The sequence below is a fragment of the Callospermophilus lateralis genome, chromosome 6 (assembly GCF_048772815.1).
Source record: "Callospermophilus lateralis isolate mCalLat2 chromosome 6, mCalLat2.hap1, whole genome shotgun sequence".
NCBI lineage: Eukaryota > Metazoa > Chordata > Mammalia > Rodentia > Sciuridae > Callospermophilus > Callospermophilus lateralis.
In genome coordinates this window covers 33,078,362-33,098,921 of record NC_135310.1, presented here as the reverse complement: position 1 = coordinate 33,098,921, position 20,560 = coordinate 33,078,362, and the positions used below count along the sequence as shown (strand labels likewise).

At 34.1% G+C, this 20,560-nt stretch overlaps 1 protein-coding gene across 5 annotated transcripts in view; it reads left to right on the top strand.

The window, feature by feature from the left end:
• Nucleotides 1-20,560, top strand: part of Eya4 (EYA transcriptional coactivator and phosphatase 4) — a 258,627-nt gene that overhangs the window by 181,030 nt on the left and 57,037 nt on the right. For 3 of the 5 annotated variants that reach the window (XM_076858238.2, XM_076858237.2, XM_076858236.2), the window contains exons 4-6: nt 9,839-9,963; nt 11,355-11,423; nt 18,026-18,118. In XM_076858238.2, coding sequence (XP_076714353.1) covers nt 9,839-9,963; nt 11,355-11,423; nt 18,026-18,118 — 287 coding nt within the window. The remainder of the gene's footprint in view (nt 1-9,838; nt 9,964-11,354; nt 11,424-18,025; nt 18,119-20,560) is intronic. The other 2 variants (XM_076858240.2, XM_076858239.2) reach the window with 1 other exon arrangement.

The window sequence follows — 20,560 nt, the reverse complement described above, 5'->3', positions numbered from 1 at the left end:
AGGTACAAAGTCAAATTATCTACCTGCTAAAATAATTGAATCTCAGTCTCTGAAAGCACATTAGATGTCCTTTAATGAAAATGAGGTCCTCCTGTTGGTGGTACCTGTCCACATCGTCACTGACGCAGTCACTCTGCAGCAGAGGAGCTGTGTCTCCTAACCTGAAGTATGTTGTTACATGGTGACTGGGTATTGTTACCTGATGTTTCTAAAGGCCTGCCCTTTTCCCAGGAAATAGGAACTGGCACCAGTGGTGACCTGCTCTTGTGTTTTTCACCTCATCTAGGTTGACCAAGTTGCTTTATTAGATTTATTTTTCACAAACTCTTTCTGTGTCCATGCAGAGTCCCCTGCCTCTCCCCACACACCTACCTCATTCATTTGGGACATCTCAAACTTCACATGGAATAAAATGAAAATTGTACACACAGTCTCATCATGGTTTTGCCAGTAGCCTACAAGCTCTCTTATGATACTTTGTGTTTCTAGATGGTCAAGAATTATTTGCTGAACTACATTTGAGTCCAAATAATTCAAATCATTTCATCTGTATTATTTCTAGTCCTATTTTATTAGCATACACTATTTCTAGTCCTATTCATTAGCATACACTAAATACACTGCACTATTCTAAAGTAGAGGGGAAAGCAATGAGCAAAATAGAAAGCAATCCCTGCTCTAATAGAGCTGTATACTTTAATTACTTGAGGGTGAAGTAGATGCTTTACTTTTCAGCTGAAGCTTTTGTTGCACAGAAAAGGGTGTTAGTAGCAAATCAAATACCAGAACTCCTGTCTTAAACTCATTCCCCTGGTCAAAAATGCAAATTTGCTAATTAAATGGACTGAGAATGTGGGGAATAAACCATACATCCATACTGCCTAATTTATGCAAAGAAGAAAAGCTGGCATGAGAGTATCTTTGAGAGTCTAGTATGCTTTTGCATTTCTTGGGTCATGAACAACTGATGGAGTCAGTCTAGTCTATAAATAAACAGGGCCATGACTCATTACCAGGATCTGTACAGAATGATTCATGGTTTCTGAGTCAGAGTATTCTAAAGTTCACAAATGTACATCTTGCCCTTCCTTAGTTTGAAGAAGATATGTCATGCTATTAGAAATACAATGTACCTATACTGCAGAAAAAAATATGCATAAAGGATCAATACGCCATTTGCATGTATCCTCCAAATTCTTTCATTTGTTTTTGTAAGTGAGTTTTTATATCTGTGGAAAAATTTACTTTTTTATATTGTCCAGACAGATGCTAGTATTTACATGGCCTGATGACATGAAGATCATTAAAAAGGGGTGGAAATAGATACCTTGGGAGGGAAAGAGGATCAACTTTAAGTATCATAATGATCAAGATAGATTTAGCAGAGTAGATGCTAAGTTTTTGAAAAATATTCTCAAAGTGTTTTATTACAGAGATATGGTTTTGCAGTGTGGAAGAATTAAAATCACTTAAAAATTAGAAACAAACAATGTGTAATATAACCTGGGCTCTGGCATCATAGATGAATGAGTGCAAATTCTCTAGTGTTGCTAGCATTCTGTATGTCCTCTCTGAGACTCAGTTTCTTCATCTAGAAAAGGCTGAAAATAATGTATATATCAGTGGGTCATTTTGAAATGAAAGGAGATAATATACGTATGAAGTACCAAGCATAGAATGTATCATGCAAAATGTACTCAGGAAAAATTGGTGCCCGTTAATCATTTTATTCCATTTTATTAAGCCTAAGGTAAACTTCACATTTTATGTATTTTGTGTAAATTGAACTTCAAAAGTATCTGAAGTTTCATGATTAAATTAATTACATAGCATACTTAAGGAAGTCCAGAAATATTCTTACTGTATATTCTTGGTAGCAATAATACATTTCTGTTCTCTTAAGGATCTTGTAGTTGTAAGAAACACTAACCCACTAGAACAAATTTGAGCAAAAAAGGCTAAACTGTAAAGAACCAAATAATTGCATTTCGGTTTCCTGTGCCCTGGAATGTAACATGCTAAGGCTATGTTTATTTTGCTGGAGATCTTTTTGTTTTCTATTTCCTCTTCATTCCTCTCTGTGGTGTGTGCTCCATTCTTTCATTCCTGACTGATTTTCCTGGCTTACTCATTTTGCACGTGGTCCAAGTTGGCCAGGAGCCCCTACACTACTTTGGGGCTTCAGTGATACCATTGACCAGAGGCCTCCCCTAGGATCTTTTATTTGAATCCATCAAAATCCAGCTAATCCAGCCAGAAACTTTCTGAGTCTAAAAGTTCACATTGCTTCGTATGTTCCTCTCAGTGGACACTTACTATTTTAAACCTTAAGTTTCTATGCACAGACTCTGCCTACTCAATTTAGATTGTCAGGTCTTTGAGGGTAGGTAGACCATGTTTGCTTCACTCAGTAATCCCAACACCTGTGACAGAGCTTCCCATGTAGTGAGCAATCATTAACTTGATCCATTAAATTCTATATCTTAGGACTGGGGTTGTGACTCAGTGGTAGAGCACTTGCCTAGCACGTGGGAGACACTGAGTTTGATTCTCAGCACTGCCTATAAATAAATAAAATAAAGGTCCATCAACAACTTAAAAATACTTGAAATAAATTCGTTGTCTTTGGGCTGAGTAGGTCCTGTGGGAGATAATGAAATCATTGTTCACTGTAATGAAGTCTGTTAACAGATACTACTTTTTCAGGTCTTACGGTTTTTGACATCATCCTTGTTTTTGAATTTCATATATGTTTTTCTTCTCTTTTCACTGAAGTTGGTAAATCTTGGAATTCCTGACTGCCATTAAAACTCATTTCCTACTTTAAAACATCTTAAATTTACCTTTTTTACACTTGATTTCACAGCATTGTCTAAGATAGCTATGTGTGACACATCATATTATTCATTCATCCATCCGTCCATTCATTCATCAAGTATCTGTTGAGAAACTACTGTGTTCCAGATACCCGTTCAGACATTCAGAATTCTTTTGTGAATAAAACTGAGAAAAATCCCTGGCTTTGTGTTATCATTTCTCTTGAGCTTGAGCAATTTCCTTTAACATTCTTGGATTGGCTCTTCAGGTCATTTAAAAAAAAAAAAAAAAAATCTTTGTTTTGCTTTCATTGTTGAGGGATATCTTTCCTTGATATAAACTTCTAAGGTGACATATTTTCTTCCTCCCATCTTGATCCCATTGTTTTCTGGCTTGTATTATTTCTCACCAAAAAAAAGAAAAAGAAAAAGTCTGTGAACTATTTATTTGATTGTTTTTATTTTATTTTTAATTTTTAGTCTTTATCACTGGCTTTGAATGATGTATTTTGTGATGTACCCGAGTTTGCATTTCATGTGAGTAGAGGCACACATGTGCACACATATATAGTGTATCCTGCTTCAATGGTGTATGTCAACATATTTGTAAAATATTCAACCTTCATTTCTTTAAATATATTTTTTCGGAAGCTCTCTTCTTCTTTCTTTCTGGTACTTCAGTTGCACACAGGTGAAGTTTCTTGATATTATTCCCAGGCACACAAAGGTTCTGTAAATTCATTTTTTTTTTTTTTTTTTTTTTTTTGTGGTAGTGGTGTGGGTGCCAGGAATTGAACTCAGGGGCACTCAACCCCTGAGCCACATCCCCAGCTCTATTTTGATTTTTTTTTTTTTTTTTTTTTTTTTTTATTTAAAGACAGGATCTCAACTGAATTGCTTAGCACCTCAATTTGCTGAAGCTGACTCACAGTCCTTCTGCCTCAGCTTCCTGAGTCACTGGGATTACAGGTGTGCACCACTTGCCTGGCTGTTCATTTTATTCTTAGGTTGAATAATATTTTCTTGTGTTTTATCTTCAAGGTCACTCTTTTTTTATATATATATATATATAATCCATTGTTAATTCTCTCCAGTAAAAGTTTTCTTGTTGCAACTTTCAATTCAACTTTTCAGTTTATTGATATCTTACTTTTCCCTTCTATGTCCATACTTGCCTTTCACTTTTTAACTGTATTTAAGATTTTTATCTTCATGTCATTGTCTGCTATTTCCATCAGCTTTGCTATTTATGAATTTGTTTTGTTTTTATTTTCTGATGTTATCTGCTTAATGGATTGTATTTCTGGCTTCTTTACATGCCTAATAATTTTTAATTGGATAATAAGAGATCTTACAGTACTGAGTGCTTGATTTTTTGTTTCTTTTAAAAAGTGTTCTCCTTATTCTGGTAGACCATTAACTTGCTTATAGATCAGCTTGGCTTTATTGAGAGTTGTTTGTAAACTTTGTTCAGGAGTCTGGATTTCACTGGAGCCAAAAACTGAAGCTGAGCTCTTATGGGATTTTCCACTGAGAGCCAACGTCACTGAGACTCTGTGTGATTTCTCAGAATTGTTCTGTTTACCAGGTCCCTGATGGTTCATTGCCCGGCCTCATAGAATGTTACCCTCAACAGGCACCACTTAATATTCAGTAGAATCTCCAGGACATTCTGCACAGACTTCTGGAACTCCTTAGAGCAGATCCCAACCACAATTTTTTTCATATCACAAATTCTAGCTTCCTCATTTTCTCAAATTCCAAATATCCGTTGCATCAGTTCAGAAGAGAGTTATGTGCTTGTGTTGGGCTGCAGTTAATGACTCTAGTGAAAATACAGTTCAATAATTGTAGGGCTGTGCTTGGGGTGTCCCCAAGATCATCCTTAGCTCCGTTAATTGACTAAAAGAACTCACAGAGCTCAGAAAAACTGTTAGGGTACAAATAATTTTTTTTTAGTACACAGGGCAGAGTCTAGGGGAAGCCAGGAGTTCATTTCCAATTGTATTTTCCCACTAGATCTGTACAAACAGTGTTTACCTCCCCCAGCACCTTGAGGAGACAGTACTTAACTCTGTATCTAGGCATGGAGGCTCATCTATGCCCCATTGGATAACTCCAAGACCTGGACCATATTCAGGTCTGCCATTTACTATTTTTTACTCTCTACTAGGAATGACTCCCCTGCCCCCACATCTCCCTCTCTTTTTGATTAGGTACTAGTTATTTATTTAACCAAAAGGTGCTCTAACCTCTGAACTCCATTCCCAGCCCTTTTTAATTTTATTTTGAGACAAGGTCTCTCTAAGTTGACCAGGCACTGGCCCCAAATTTGCCATTCTCCTGCTTCAGCCTCCCCAAGAGCTGGGATTGCAGGCATGCGCCACTGTACCAGTCATTTTCTGCTGCTTGCATTATATATTTGAGTGTACACACACACACACACACACACACACACATACTGTAGAGACTAAAGCATAGCATTTCTGTTTTGTTTTGTTTATTTTCCCCAATAGGAAAGTTCTGCCTGACAGTTGAGTGTCTGACCATTCAGTGCTTCTTAAAGATGAATAACCACTATTTTGAAATTTCAGTATTTGAAGAGGCATTTGCTGAAGCTTCAGATATTTTTAGTTCATGTTTTATTTAGTAATGGCAAAGTCCTTATCTATGTAACTTTGGTAAATTTATTTACCAGTTTTAGTGTGATATTAGAGTTTTTTGATAGATTTCTTAAAATTCTCTGTGTAAACAATTATGTCATATGTGAATTATAGTTTTATCTTTCTAAACTCTACACTCTTACTCTTCACCATTTTATTTATTTATTTTTGCCTTGTGTTGGCCAAGATTGCTAGTAAAATGTGCTGAAGAGAGAAAAACAGACATCTTTGCCTCATTGCTGAAAGAATTTAATATTTCATCATTAAATATGATACAAACTGAAGATATTTCATAAACAGTTCTTATCAGATGAAGGGAAAATGCTTCATTTCCTAGGTTGCCAAGAACTTAGACACAAATGGATGATGAATATTGTCAAGTAATTTTTGTACGCATGAAATAATATTCTGTTAATATATTGAATTACATTGATTTCCAAATGTTAAATCAGCTTTGCATTCCTGGGATGAATCACACGTGGTCATGATGTTTATCCTTTTACTGTTGGATTGGATGTGATGCTTGGTTCCATATTTTTCATCTTTGTTTATAAGTAATATGGATCCATAACTTTCTTCTTGAGATTATCTTTGTCAGATTCTGGGTCAGGGTCATTCTGGTCTACTACAATAGTAAAAAAACATTCTCTCTTGTTTTTGTCCAACAGAAATTGTAAAAGATTGTTAGTATTTTTTTTCTTAAAATGTTTGCTAGCATTCACTAAGGAAATCATATTGTTCTAGAGTTTTCTGAAAGTGATAATTCAGTTTCTTCAGTTGATCATTTATATTTCAATTGTTTGTGTGTGTGTGTGTGTGTGTGTGTGTGTGTGTGTGTGTATTGCTAAGAGTGGAACTCAATGCCTTACACATGCTCTGGATTTTCAATTTTTTTTATTGGGGTCAGGTTTTATAACACTGTCTTTCAAGAAAGTCACCAACTTTGTCCATTGTTAAATTCACTGGCATAATATTTATAATATTTCTATATCTTTTAATGTCATTAGTATCTCTAATGATGATTTTCTGGATTTGTAAATTTTATGCCTTTTTCATGTATTTCTTCCCTATCAATTTTTATTTTTTATAAAAATAAAAAGAATAAAAATCTACTTACTTCCTCTTCGATTTGTTTTCCTTTCTCTAGTTTCTTAAGGTAGAAACTTAGATCACATACTTCTAAAACTTTGTCCTTTTTAATATACATTTCTCACTAACCACTACTTTATATACCACAGGTTTTAATGTTTTCATTATTGTTTTGTCCTAATTATATTTGTTTTTGGATTCTTCTATGACTTAGAGATTACTTAGATATGGTGTTTCAATTTCAAATGTTAGGGATTTTTTTATATATATTTTATACCTTTACTTTCTAAATTAATTCATTGTGATCAGATATCATTCTTTATAAGATTTAAATGTTAAAACTTACTGGTATAGTCTTTTGTGTGCATTTCAGGTATGCTTGAAACTAGCCTATTTTCTACAATCCTGGTTGTTAGCATCCTAAAGCAAACTGGTAATTAGGTCACATTGGTAATAATGCTATTCTTTTGTATGCATTTTAAACTTATTTTTTGTCTATTTTTTTCTGTTGGTTATTATTAAAAGTGTATTATAAAAGATCCAGCCATGGTGGGCACAGTGGTGCATGCCTGTGATCCCACTGTTCTGGACACAGGAGAATTGCAAGTTCAAAGCCAGCCTCAGCAACTTAGTCAGACTCTGTCTCAAAATAAAAGGACTGGGGATGTAGCTCAGTGATTAAGTGCCCCTGGGCTCCTCCCTGCTACCAAAAGTAAATGAATAAAAGCAAGCTCAAACTATGATTATGGACTTGCCTGTTTCATCTTTTAGTTATGTCAGTTTCTCCTTCAGGGTAATTTGAAGTTCTGCTTATAGGTACCTGCACAGTTTGGATGGTCCAGTTTTCCTGAGAAACTTTTTTGGTTTTCATCATTTTCTAATTTTTCTCTATCATCTTGAAACCTATTTGTGTGACAACATTATAGCCTAAACATCTCTCTGTTGTTAATTTTCATTTGCATGGTATATAATTTGCCTTTATTCCCCTTTACTCTCAACGTACGTGGGCCTTCTCACTCTTAGAGTTCCTAGGAAGCAAACTCTGACATGGAGATTTCATGCACAGGATGTATTTGGGATGTGCTTTCAGTATCAATACCTTCTGGGAGAAGGAAGGAAGCAGAGTTGGACTAGGAGACTTTGGTTGTTCAATTGCAACAAAGGCTCAGCTGGTTTTATGGGTGCCCTAGACTAGGATGCACCTTGGAGCAGGGGAAAGTGTTTATACTCCTACATTGACCTGGCTGACCCCAGAAGGGATGTGATCTTGGGCACAATGAATCTGTTGTTGAAGCAAGTCCTGGAAAGGAACTCAGTTGAGAGCTATCAGTTGGCAACATTCCCAGCAGCTATAGGAATTAAGTTCTTCAGGCCTAGATCTGAATATGTGGATGGTGCATTGTGTCATTCCAGTGTATATTGAAAATGCTTCTTGTAACTCTCCTATAGCTAAGTGTCAGTTGTGTAGTACAAGATGATGACCTTGGCTTTCTGTTGGAGTGTTTAATCCCTTGAAACTTAGTGTAATCATCAATGGGGTTAGGTGGGTGTGCCATTTTTCTGTGTATTTTCCATTTTTCTCATATGCTATTTCTTCCTCTTTTCCTGACTTCATTGAGATCAGTCATTTCTTTATGTTTTTATTTTAATTGACCTAATGGCTTTTTATTGTATTTATTGATATTTTTCTTATTAATATTTAATGACAGGAGTTATATTATGTACCCTAAACTTACTATTTATCCAAGTTAATATAATACTTAAAAGGGGTAAAAATGGAAGTGTATAACTCACTTGAATCAAATGTATGAAAGATGAAAAAAATAATAATAAAAAAAGATAGAAAGCAGAAGCAAAACATCATCTAGTTTGATGGGTCTGCCTCAAACTAGAGAGTTACATATCTATTTCTGCCATTCTTCAAGAGACTCCTGAGGTTGAAAAAAAAAAAAATATATAATACTTAAAGTCAAATGGAGAAACCTTAGAAAATACAACTTCATTCACTTGACCATCTTTTCTGTTGTTATCATTTATTTTACTTCTATAGCATATTATAAATCTCACAATATAGTGTCATATTTTTGCTTCAAAGATGGAAGCATATTTTTGCTTCAAAAAGCTGTCTTTAATTATTTAGGAGGAACATAGAAGATAATCTTTGACATTTACCTGCATTCTTACATTTATGTTACTCTTCATTCCCTCCTGCACATCTGAGATGTCATTTGGTTTCTTTCTTCAGCTGAAATCACCCCATAGTATTTTTTTTTCTTTTTCAGGTCAAGGGTGAAAAAAATTATTCTCAATTTTTGTTTATCTATGCTTCCTTTCTTTCATAAAAGTATGTTTGGCTTCTTTGGACCACTGAGCAATAATTTTTTTTTTCTAGCTTCCTTTTTAGAAGAGGGTTATCATTTTTAAGAATCCCAGTTTTGGGCTGGGGATGTGGCTCAAGCGGTAGCACGCTTGCCTGGCATGCGTGCCGCCTGGGTTCGATCCTCAGCACCACATACCAACAAAGATGTTGTGTCCTCCGAAAACTAAAAAATAAATATTAAAAAAAAAATTCTCTCTCTCTCTCTCTCTCTCTCTCTCTCTCTCTCTCTCTCTCTCTCTCTCTCACTCTCTCATATCTCTCTCCCTCTCTTAAAAAAAAAAAAAAAAAAAGAATCCCAGTTTTATTTAGGGTCTCAATTCTAGCACATTCTCTGAAACAAACATATATCAAAGTCTCCTGTTCCTGGATGGATATTAGAAGTGTTACAACTCCAGCTCTCAGGCCTTTGGCTCATTTTTCAGCCACCTAGGTCAACAAGTCAGCTAGAAGCTTCTGTTCTGGTTTTGAGTTCCCAGTTTATTTCTGGTTACTGAATTCTTCCTCAATGGTGACAGGGTATGCCAAATTATGGGAATAGACTGTTTTCACTGTTTCTTCATATTTATATCAGAGGTGAACAATTTAGGAAGGTAGATGTTCATATCAACTGCTAAGATGAAAGAGTCTGCTTTTTTTTCTTCATAATGTGGAATACTTTTAGGATTACAAATAACAATCAAATTATGAGAACTAAATCACTGTGGAAGCTTTTCTTATTCATTTATTTATTTTTAATAGACTGTCTATTCATCTGGTTAGCAAAGAGGTTTCAGCTATTGGCTTTATTTATTGTGAGATCACTCATGTACTAAATGGAATCATGTATATAATTTAGTAAAAAATAATTTTTGAAGTTTCAACTTTTGCTCTGTTGCTTCCTGCTCCAACAGGTCTATGGAAATGCAGGACCTAGCAAGTCCTCATACTCTTGTTGGACCTAGTGATACTGCTAGTAGCTCCAAACTGGATAAATCCAATCTCAGCAGCACATCAGTCACTACGAATGGAACTGGAGGTAAGTGTATCACCCCAGAGATACCCAGGATCATATCTCATTGTTTGCTTTAATTTTACATTAGGATTCTGCTAATAAATGATTATCTTATTATCAGTATCAGTTCAGCATTATATCCTAGGAATATATAGTTAGTATGTCATTTATCATTCTGTTGATTTTCTTGAAATATATGTTCTTCCTCCATAGTGGAAACATTCAGAGAGAATAGATAGTCCTGAGCAACATTTTGAGGACCTACAGAAGGTTTTCTTTTTGTGTTTTCACTTATTCCTTATAAATATTTCAAATAAGTTAAAAGTTTTTATCAAAAGATTTGAACTCTGTTAGTACAAATACACACACACACATACACAGACACACACCATTTATACCACTTTTGGGTTTTATTTTGATTTAAAAGAGATTACCCAAAATTTTTCATAGAGAATGTTTTTTCTTAAAAGTGATCTTTGAAATATAAAAATGTGCATATCTGCTGTATTTTCTTTTCAAAGAGAATAATACCATAATACTTAGCACTTCTTTAAAAAAGGATTGTATTTTTTCTAGATACTTTCTCATTTCATTAGGCCATAATTATTCCACAACAACAACTAGTCTGTCTAAAATTCTGGTTTTTTAAATATAATTTTTTATAGAATGCATTCAACTTGTCAGAACATATGGTCCAATTCTTGTACTAGCATATGTATATATTGACTATATACATACATACACTCTCATAAATATGATATAAGTTGCATTTCAATTATTCACAACCATTTTAAAATCTTATAAATCTGGTCTCATCAATAAAGTAAAATTTATATGAAATTTGGTTTAGTTTGTAAACTATTCTTATTATCAGATATCAGCATTTGCCACATCATATTTTCTTTTAAATTTTGAATAAATATCTATAAAATTGCTACACTTCTTTCCATTTAATATAACTGTGCAGTCTAAACTGTTCTTTGTCAAGTTGTGTGCATTGCAACTTACCTGTACTTAATAATGTTTTATACCAAACCCTTTGTAGATTAACATTCTCCTTGTTTATAGTGTTTATTTGTCTCTAAACATGCATCTGTAATTTCAGCTAATTAATTATGGGATTGCAAATATATAAGATATTTAGTGAAGACTAGAGTACGAACATTTACATTTAAACTTGAAATAGGATACTAATAAGATTGAAAAATCCTCTGAAATCAGACTTTGAAGTTCACAAATCATCCTGTACATGTATTTACTGAACTAAAACAGATCTGGGTACACCAAAATGCAGAAGTCATACAGTGCAGTGCTAATTTGGCTAAAGGTCAGAAACCAGCACAGACGTTGAAGATTACTCATGTACACTGAGCAGTCGTTCAGACAATGAACTCTTATACTGTTCCTGTTCTCAGGGGACAACATGACTGTTTTAAATACAGCAGACTGGTTACTGAGTTGCAACACCCCCTCTTCCGCAACAAGTATGGGAGACGATGGTACACTGCATGCGTTTGGGTGTGTGGATTTGCCTCTCTGGTTTGCTGTCTGTTGCTCTTTCTGTGTTTGCCCCTCTTCTCGGGGTTCAGTATGTAAAAAGAAGAGAGAAAAGTGAACAAGCCTTTAGTTGTTTATGGTAACAGTGGGCTGTGGTTTTCTTATCAACTGATGCTCTAATCTTACATTCTAAAGAATGTAAGAATGTAAGATTAAATGTAAAGAATGTCAGTGGGTTTTTTTTCCTGATATTTTTCATAATTTGGCACGAAAAGGTACATACGTGGACCACACGTGGTTTTTCTAATGACTTAAAAATTTATTATGTGGTTAATTTGACCCAGCGACAGGCACATTGATCAGAGCAAGTTGAAGGAGTAAACATATATAAAAATTTAGTTACCTAATAACCCATAGATTTTTAGAATTTAAATTAAATTCTTTACATGGCAAAAAGATAGTAGCTAGTTTTCAGACTTTGATAAATATTTCAAAGTCAATAGTCAATATCATATTACTTTCAAAAGTTTCAGTGATGAAACTATATGTTTTAAATTTTTTTAAATATTCTTTAGTTTTCAGTGGATCTTTATTTTATTTATTTATATGTGGTGCTGAGAATCAAACTCAGTGCCTCACACGTGCTAGGCAAGCCCTCTGCTACTGAGCCACAACCCCAGCCCCTATGTTTAAAATTATAACAGTCTCTTGAAATGTTTTGATCTATAGATATTTATATTCATACACACAAATTTTCCCCATATCAAATATTAATATACTACCAAAATGTAAATATTTAAACCATCACAATACTGCAGAAACACTCATTTTAGGCTTAAAAAAAAGAGCTAATATTTATTGGAAAGATGCATTAAAAGCAAGTACTCAAAATAGGCACAGTTTGGCTGGCCTTGCTCTCAGATCAAATTAAAACATCACCACCATATAAGTATCACTGCATTATGTGCATTGTTTATATTTTTATGGTTTTAGTTTCAAATATTTCTCATTTTCACATTTGGAATATACTTTTCATACTTAAAAATATGTTGCCGGGATTCAGTTTTTCTTAATTCTAATTTTGGAAAAGATCAAGATAGTAAATATGTCTGGCTTTATAGAACACAAAGTCCCTGTTTCAGCTCTCAGCTCTGCATTGAAGTGCAAAGGTAGCTATAAGCAGGGTAAAAATGAATGGACATGGCCATGTTCCAATAAACTTTTATTTATGGACCACCAAATTTTAAAAATTTAAATTTCATATAATTTTCTTGTGTTATGATATATTCTCATTTTGCCAGTTTTTTTTACCTTTTTTTTTTTTTTTTTTTTTTTTTTTTTTGGTGGGGTGATGCCACAGATTGAACCCAGGGGTGCTTAACCCTGAGCCCTATCAGCAACCCTTTTTTCGTATTTTATTTAGAGACAGGATCTCACTGAATTGCTCAGGGCCTTACTAAGATGCTGAGGCTGGCTTTGAACTCACAATCCTCTTGCCTCAGCCTCAGTAATTAGAAAATGTATACAAATTGCTTGGCAATAAATACTGCTACATCTTTCTTTCTATAATTAATAATTATATAATGAATAAGCAACAGTTTTTTAAGGAAAATAAAAATTTGCATTGTATTTAAAGAACTTTCAATATTTGGTCAGATAAACATTTTCATTAAATAGAGAAATTTGTAAAATGGGCCAAAAAGGCAAACTTATAACAAAGTGTTATGTGTACTTCAGTTATTGGTGATATAGTCTTAATGGCATACTGATACTGGAAATTTTAAGGAATTTTATTGAATTTTTAATGACAAGTGTTATGTTACTACACATCACACATTGGTTATATAATCTCTTCCACAGAAAATAAACTGTTCTACTTTTTTAATTCAAAGTTTTATTGTTGGAGTTAATCACTTTGTAAAATCATCCCAATAAAAAGTAAAAGCTAAATAAATTTAATGGCTTTTCAAGATCTTTCCATTAACTTTGAGAATAATTTTAATTATGTAGTTTTAATACCTATAAATAGCATCACCTTAAGATCCTACATTGGTGTTTCCTAAATACACTGCATTATTTCTTAAAGTAATTTAAGATGTTTTATCACTTTAGTCCTAACTGCATCATTATATCTGCAGATTTATATGGAAACTAAGATTTTCCTTTTAAAATGAACACAATCATACCTTAGCAGACAAATGACTGGCCAGGCTTTGTGGGCCACACAAATTAGGCCATGGTGTTGTTGCATGACAGCAGCCATAGAGTGACTTAGTAGCTACAACTGACACATGATAATAATCACATGATCTGGATTTAGTCTGTAGATACTAATTATTTTAAACAGTAAAAAATGGAAAATCTGACCACACATATATGTTTTTATATATTATATATGTATATTATATGTGTGTGTTTATATGTATTTTTTAACTATTTGACTATGTGCAAAGCACCCAAATTGCAAATAGGGTGGGATCTGACAAGGCAAGAATTTCTTTTACTTTTTTTTTTTTTTTAATACCTTGGTTTTAATTATTTATTTACTTTTTATGTGGTGCTGAGGATTGAACCCAGTGCCTCATGTGTACAAGACAAACGCTCTACCACTGAGCCACAACTGCAGCCCCAAGAATTTCTTAATGTGACAGTTCTGTACAAAGTGCTGTGGCTGTGTAAAGTTGTTTTATCCTAAATTCCATGAACCATCTACTCACTTCTTTTGAGCATGGAGAAGAATAAAGCCTCAGAACTCTCCAAAGTAGGACATGAAAATCTGATTTCTGCTTTGAAATCAAAGCATTTGTTGTGTGGGTTTTAATTTTGTTGAAAGTGTGGTCCTTTTCTCCTATGCAAGGGTTTTGCTTCTATTTTATAGTATGTAATGATTTTGAATAGTGACCTGAAAAGTGAGTAAAAAGACCTGTTTAAACTCTATATTAATTTGAGACAAACAAGATATAGTTGTATATTTTCCTGAATATACACTGAATGAGGATGTTTTCGCAAGTTTTAGGAGATATGTAAAAAAATAAAGTTAGATTTGTTTTATTAATGAACATGTTTCTAACACTGCCTTGCACATATTTAATTTTAAAAAGTTTTCTGCCACTAGGAAAAAATATAGAATATCTAATTTAAACTGCAGAAACGAAAGAAAATAAGATACGTTTCAAATATTTTTGGGAAAATTATTTCCATTTTTCAAGCTTTATAATTATTTCATAATGTATACTTTATAACTTATTATCTTTTTTATGGATATCAATATTACCCTCCTTTGTACTCTAGTATCTGTTTAATCACTCAATATAAGTAAAAGCACTGATTTCACTTCTCTGAGTTTTCTATTGTTAAGAGTTTCTAATTATTTGTTATTACCCAATATTACACCATTTCTTTAAAAAAAAAAAGAAAAATATCTTTGTATTTCATTTGGAGCTCAGGAGATATGTGTTAATGTCCACTTAATGTGGAAATGATGTTTATCTGGACAGTTCAATTTATTTCTATCCCCTGTTATCTTCTGTACTATAATTACCTGCATAGAAAAAATAATTTTACATCAGTGTTTGTCATTTTCCTCCACATGTTAGCGTCTATTCTTTGACTTTTACCTTAAAATCCCTCAACTTTTGTATCCTGGACACATCTTGATATTTGTGCATCTGCATGTACTTGCTAGGGATGCTTCTTCTCAGTAAAATGGATCACCTTTTTCTATCTTCCCCCCCACCCTTCCTGGAGATTGAACTCAAGGGCACTCAACCATTGAGCCACATCCCCAGCCCTATTTTATTTTGTACTTTATTTAGAGACAGGGTCTCACTGAGTTGCTTGGTACCTGGCTTTCACTGAGGCTGACTTTGAACTCAGGATCCTCCTTCCTCAGCCTCCCAAGCTGCTAGGATCACAGGTGTGCATCACCCCACATGGCTCCTTTGTCTACCTTTAAGTAAATACAGACCTTTATAATTTTAATGAAAGATGTTACCAATATTAAGAATGAGATAAAAAGATCTCACCTTCTTCTTTGTCCTTCTATGATAGTTTTTCTGAAGGCTTTTGATCACCTGAAGTTTTCAAATTGAGGAGATTTATAATCACAGTCAATACTGAATTTTTAAAATCAAGTCTCAAAGTTGCAATCCAAGGTAATAAAATGAATCTTGGAGTCTGATTCCTAGACCAGTTTCATCAGACTCACCTCATATTCTGCTTCATTTCCTAATGAACAAGTGAAGTAGGTTATCTTTGGGAATATAATAAATCTATTTTACAAGCACTGTTTATAGGTACAGACGTGTAAATAGGAACTTAGCCACAATTAGTTTGGAAGTCTAGGAAACTCTCTTGTGGTAGTTTTTCTGTCAGCTTTCGACTATGTCATAAATGTCAGAAGGAAAATGAGGATATTATACCACAGAGGGTAACCTTTACATCCATCTGGATTATTCTCTGGATTGTCTCTATACAGATGAAAGGAATTTTTGAGTAGTTGGTACTTCCTTAAAGGCAAATGGTTTAGTGATTGGATTCTGCAAATGTACCACCTGATCTCAAATTCTAGTTCTTACCAGCAGTGTGACTGTGGATATGTTATTTAATCTTCGTGTGTCTCAATTTCCTCATCTGAAGAATGAAGATACTAATATTGTCTGTTGACTGTTGTAGAGAGTAAATAAATTAATTCCTGTAAAGCACAGGAAAAGTCCCTGGAATGTATCAAGCATCTTTTAATTGTGTGCTCTTATTATCTACTTTTTTCCTTGTTGTCTTTTAAAATATGTCATGAGGAAGAAATAAAAAATACAAGTTAGTAGCCTACTTCAGTACTTTGCAGCTTTCAATTTAAATAAGGCATTCTTAGAATGTAACCATATTCTTATAATGCTCTAAGTCTTCATGGAGAGACACTCTCAGGAACATAAATAAGCAAGTCATTTTTCAGGCCTGAAGATAGTTCTGGTAGAAAGATTATTATTAAAATTGAATTTCTTAATTCAGATCTTATTCTAAATTCCCAAATTCAGATCATTTATTCTGTGATGGAACTGACACAGATTCCTTAGTCACCTGAATTTTAGTTTCTTTGTGTATGAAATGGAAAAAAGTGATTTGTAACTATGGGGTTGTTTTAAGGCTTAGCTAAATGCACATGGTCTAGCATATAGTAAGCTCTCAATAATAATTTTGTGTTAATTAGAAATTTTATAGTGGTAAGCACAATTGCTAATTAGGTATAATGTAATGTGAACAACTGCAAATTACTATTGAAATGTACTAATCACTCATTCATTGGTTATCATTACGCAAATAATAAGACTCTACTCATTATTGCTATTGAAAGTTAGGTCAACCTCCAATTTTCCTTTGGTTAGGATAAGTAATCCATTTTTTACTTCCTCTTTCCAAACTGAACAATTCACCTCTGACTCTACCAGCAAATTATCATGTCATTTTTCAAACATGAATGCTAAGTTAACTCAGAACTCACTGAGGATCTGTTTAAGTCTGTTCACGTGGAAAGCACATAATCATTTCTGCATGTTGTTTCATCAATCAATTGCTTTTCTAACACAGTAACATTACTGAAACGAGTGTAATGTTGGTAGGTACTGTGTGACCCTGCTATTCTCTTTTGGCCTACTTAGTCATGGTTGGCTGGTCTGCAGCTTTCTTTATAGTTTATTGCTTGCTTCTAAGTTATATAACTGCACCATTCCATTTATGACCAGGAAACATAAGAAGTGACAAGTAGAAAATAAGTTTGTTTATTCCCTTACTGCTGTGTTATATGTAGTAAAGCTTTGCAACCAAGGGAAAATATGGTGTGACCAAATGGGGAGAGGCTTTATCACTGCCCCACGTGCTGTGTCTCATAGTGGCAATAATGTGTGCCAGGCTACATTGCTGCCACAGAGGATTTTGCCCAAATACACCATCTCAAAGTAGAAATAACATATTACAACAGGTTTCCAGAGATAGGCTTGCTGCTGTCAAAGTCACCTCTTCTCTGCTTAGCTCTATAACACATTAAAAATTGTTACAGCATTAATATAAAAAACCCAACACTTGAAGACTCCTTGTCTTTTTTAGTCTGGAAAATTTATTGTCTCATCTGTCACGCATCAATGAATAGGCTCATGGTTTCTGGATTTGTATATGCCTCCATTGTACTCTAATGCAATTTTGTTTTTTTAAATATCTCCTTGGGAAGAACAAAATATCAAGTAGTAAATCCCTTTGTTATGATTTGAATTAAATGTGCTGGTGACTGACTGAATTCTTCTGTCTGTTGACTCTATCAGAGTGTGCTTAAGTGAATTAAAAATGCAAATATATGTACTGCTGTTTCCCTTTTGAAGGGAAAGTCAGGCTCTGAGAACCAGCTTAGCCAGAGGATTCTAGAATAAATCCTCCATAAATGCATGCCCACTTAGAAGCTAAATTAACAAAACTCTTCTCGTCAACTTCTCAAGTTTTCTCTTGCATGCCCATGGTAGCTAGCGAGATCAGTTGTAGAACAGTCAGGGTCTTTGATATACATTTAGAAGTAAAACTCACATGTACTTATTCTTCTACGTAGTGTCTCTTCTTGCAGTCAAAACAGAGCCCTTGAACAGCAGTGAAACCACAAGCACGACTGGAGATGGAGCGCTTGACACTTTTACTGGGTCAGGTAAAGCCTTTAGTTCGTGTGTCCTTATGTCCACACCAGGGTCCATGCACAGCCTCCTCCTTGTGGATACCAGCGTGAAAATCAAAGCTATTAGAACTTGAATCTTTATGAAGTCAGCAACAAATCTGCTTTTGAGATTCATCCTAAAACTATGTCTTTTTACAAATTATAGTGGGAATCATTTTGCCAGCTTTTCAGTTGACAGTGAAGCAATCCCATGACTTTCTCATTAAGAAGAGCTGGCTTCCTTCATCATGATTTTATGCAGTGCTTAATTAATTTAATAATTAGGTCACAACAGCCGACTTTGTTCCTTCAACTCACCCACTTAAATTACATTAAAAACTGCCTTCTATCCCCCATCCTAGATGTAAAACTATCCATTTGATTCCTTCTAAATAACCTTGCTTCCTCTCTGGGTTTAAAAAAGCCCTCCTGTGCAAGCAGCTGAGTGATAAGTATTAAAGGTTAATGGGCTTCGGGGGACACATGCTGGTTGCATTAGAACCCAGACTCAGGGAGCAATCCTGGGCTTCAAAGAGAACAACCTTGTGTCTTTAAACATCAATCCCTTTTAAATAGAAATATCTGATAACTCCCAGCTGGGCACAAAGGGTGTGAAATAAATTGACTTAGTAAAAGATCTTTTTTTTTTTTTTTTTAATTACAGTATTGACTTGGTAAAAGATATTTTTTTAATTACAGTATTTTGGTTAGCTTATTTTCTGGCAAAAGGATTAAAACAAACAAACAAACAACAACAAAAAAACACCTTAGAAGGAATGTGTGCATCAGAAAGATGAAAATTAAACCTAGAAGAGCAGTTATGGCAATTAAATCTCGGTTCCATTGTCTGCTTTAATGTATTTTACATTTATTCGTGTTCTTATGTGCAAGGATTTTATGTGGGTATGCCCTAAGTAAAAAGAGTTGAGGTATGTGTTTGAGTATAATGTCATCATAGCACATTTAATTTTTATGGATGTGGATGGCCCAGTTTTATTAGTTCACACTAATTGGAAGTAGTTGTCATATATTGACATAAATATTAGTACTCCAAACAGAAATAATGTATAGTAGATAAACTTTGCATAGAATCTGATTTATGCTAATTCACATTTTTTCTGGCATTTTGCCTGCTTCCTAGGAGATAGACACTGACTTACCTTGTTATTCTGTATTGCTCACTTACTTCAGCTCTTGTAAACATTTTTGCAAAGTAAATGTATATAATGCATTTTTAAGAAAAGGAGTTATTAAGTGATTGCTATCATACTTCAAGGGCATTCAAATACCTAGAAAGTTGAATGACAGAACTATAGAATGGTAGTTCCAGAAGGAGTATCAGAGCTCTCTGATTCATTTTACAGATGAGAATACCAAGGTGCACAGAGAAGTCAAAGGTAGTTATGGCCCCATGATCAAGGCATTATAACTGGTAAAATTAGGCTAGAACTGGGTAGTACATAGGTCCTTTCAATAGTCCTCCATTGGAAAATATAAAGACACACAAAGAAACATGTGTAAACAATCATTCTGTTTGAAATCCAATCATATTTTCTTTAAACATATTTTCCCAGTTTTCTTTTCAAACTTTTCTAGGGCTATGCAATCTAACAAAATAGCCATTTGCCACATGTAGCTATTTAAATTTAAATTAAGTAAAATGTGGCAAAATAAAAATTTTGTTTTTTATCACATCAGCCACACTTCAAATGTTTAATGGATGCATGTAGCTAGTGGCTACCATATTGGATAACTCAAATATAGAGCATGTTCAACATCATGGGAAGTTCCTTCTCAATAGTGATCCAGAATAAGGGTTCTCAATGGCAGTACTATTAAAATTGGGGGCTAATTCTCTATTGTGAGGGATCTATGCTGTGCATGGTAAGATGCTCAGCAGCATCCACACATATGCTCCAAGTGCCAGTAGCACTATCAGTTATAACACCAAAAAAATAACTTAAGACATTTAACATTCTCCTGGCATATAAATTCCTCCCGCTTCACATTTAGAATCACTGACCTAACATATCCTAATAGTAAGAGTAAAACCCTAAAATCATTTGACACGATCCTCTGGAAAACTAACAGACATTAAATTTTTTAAATTAATTTTCAGGATATTTTGAAGACTAGCAGTTCTGTTTCCTTTTGTTTGCAGAAACGGTGAAATATACTGAGTTGACTGCTTTGGGGTTAATTAAAAGACAATGAGGGATAAAGAGAAGATCTTCCCCATTTGTATAGGGTGTCCCATACATTTTTCTGGAGATCAGACTGCCTTGGCAGGAACAGCCTTTATTCTGAACAACTAATCACAATTCACTTGAATCCATTTTTGTTGTTGTTTTCTATCATCTGCAAATTTATGAGCATAAAATATATAAATTTTAATAAAGAAGCTTATATTCTCCATCTTGTTCTTTAAATGGCCTC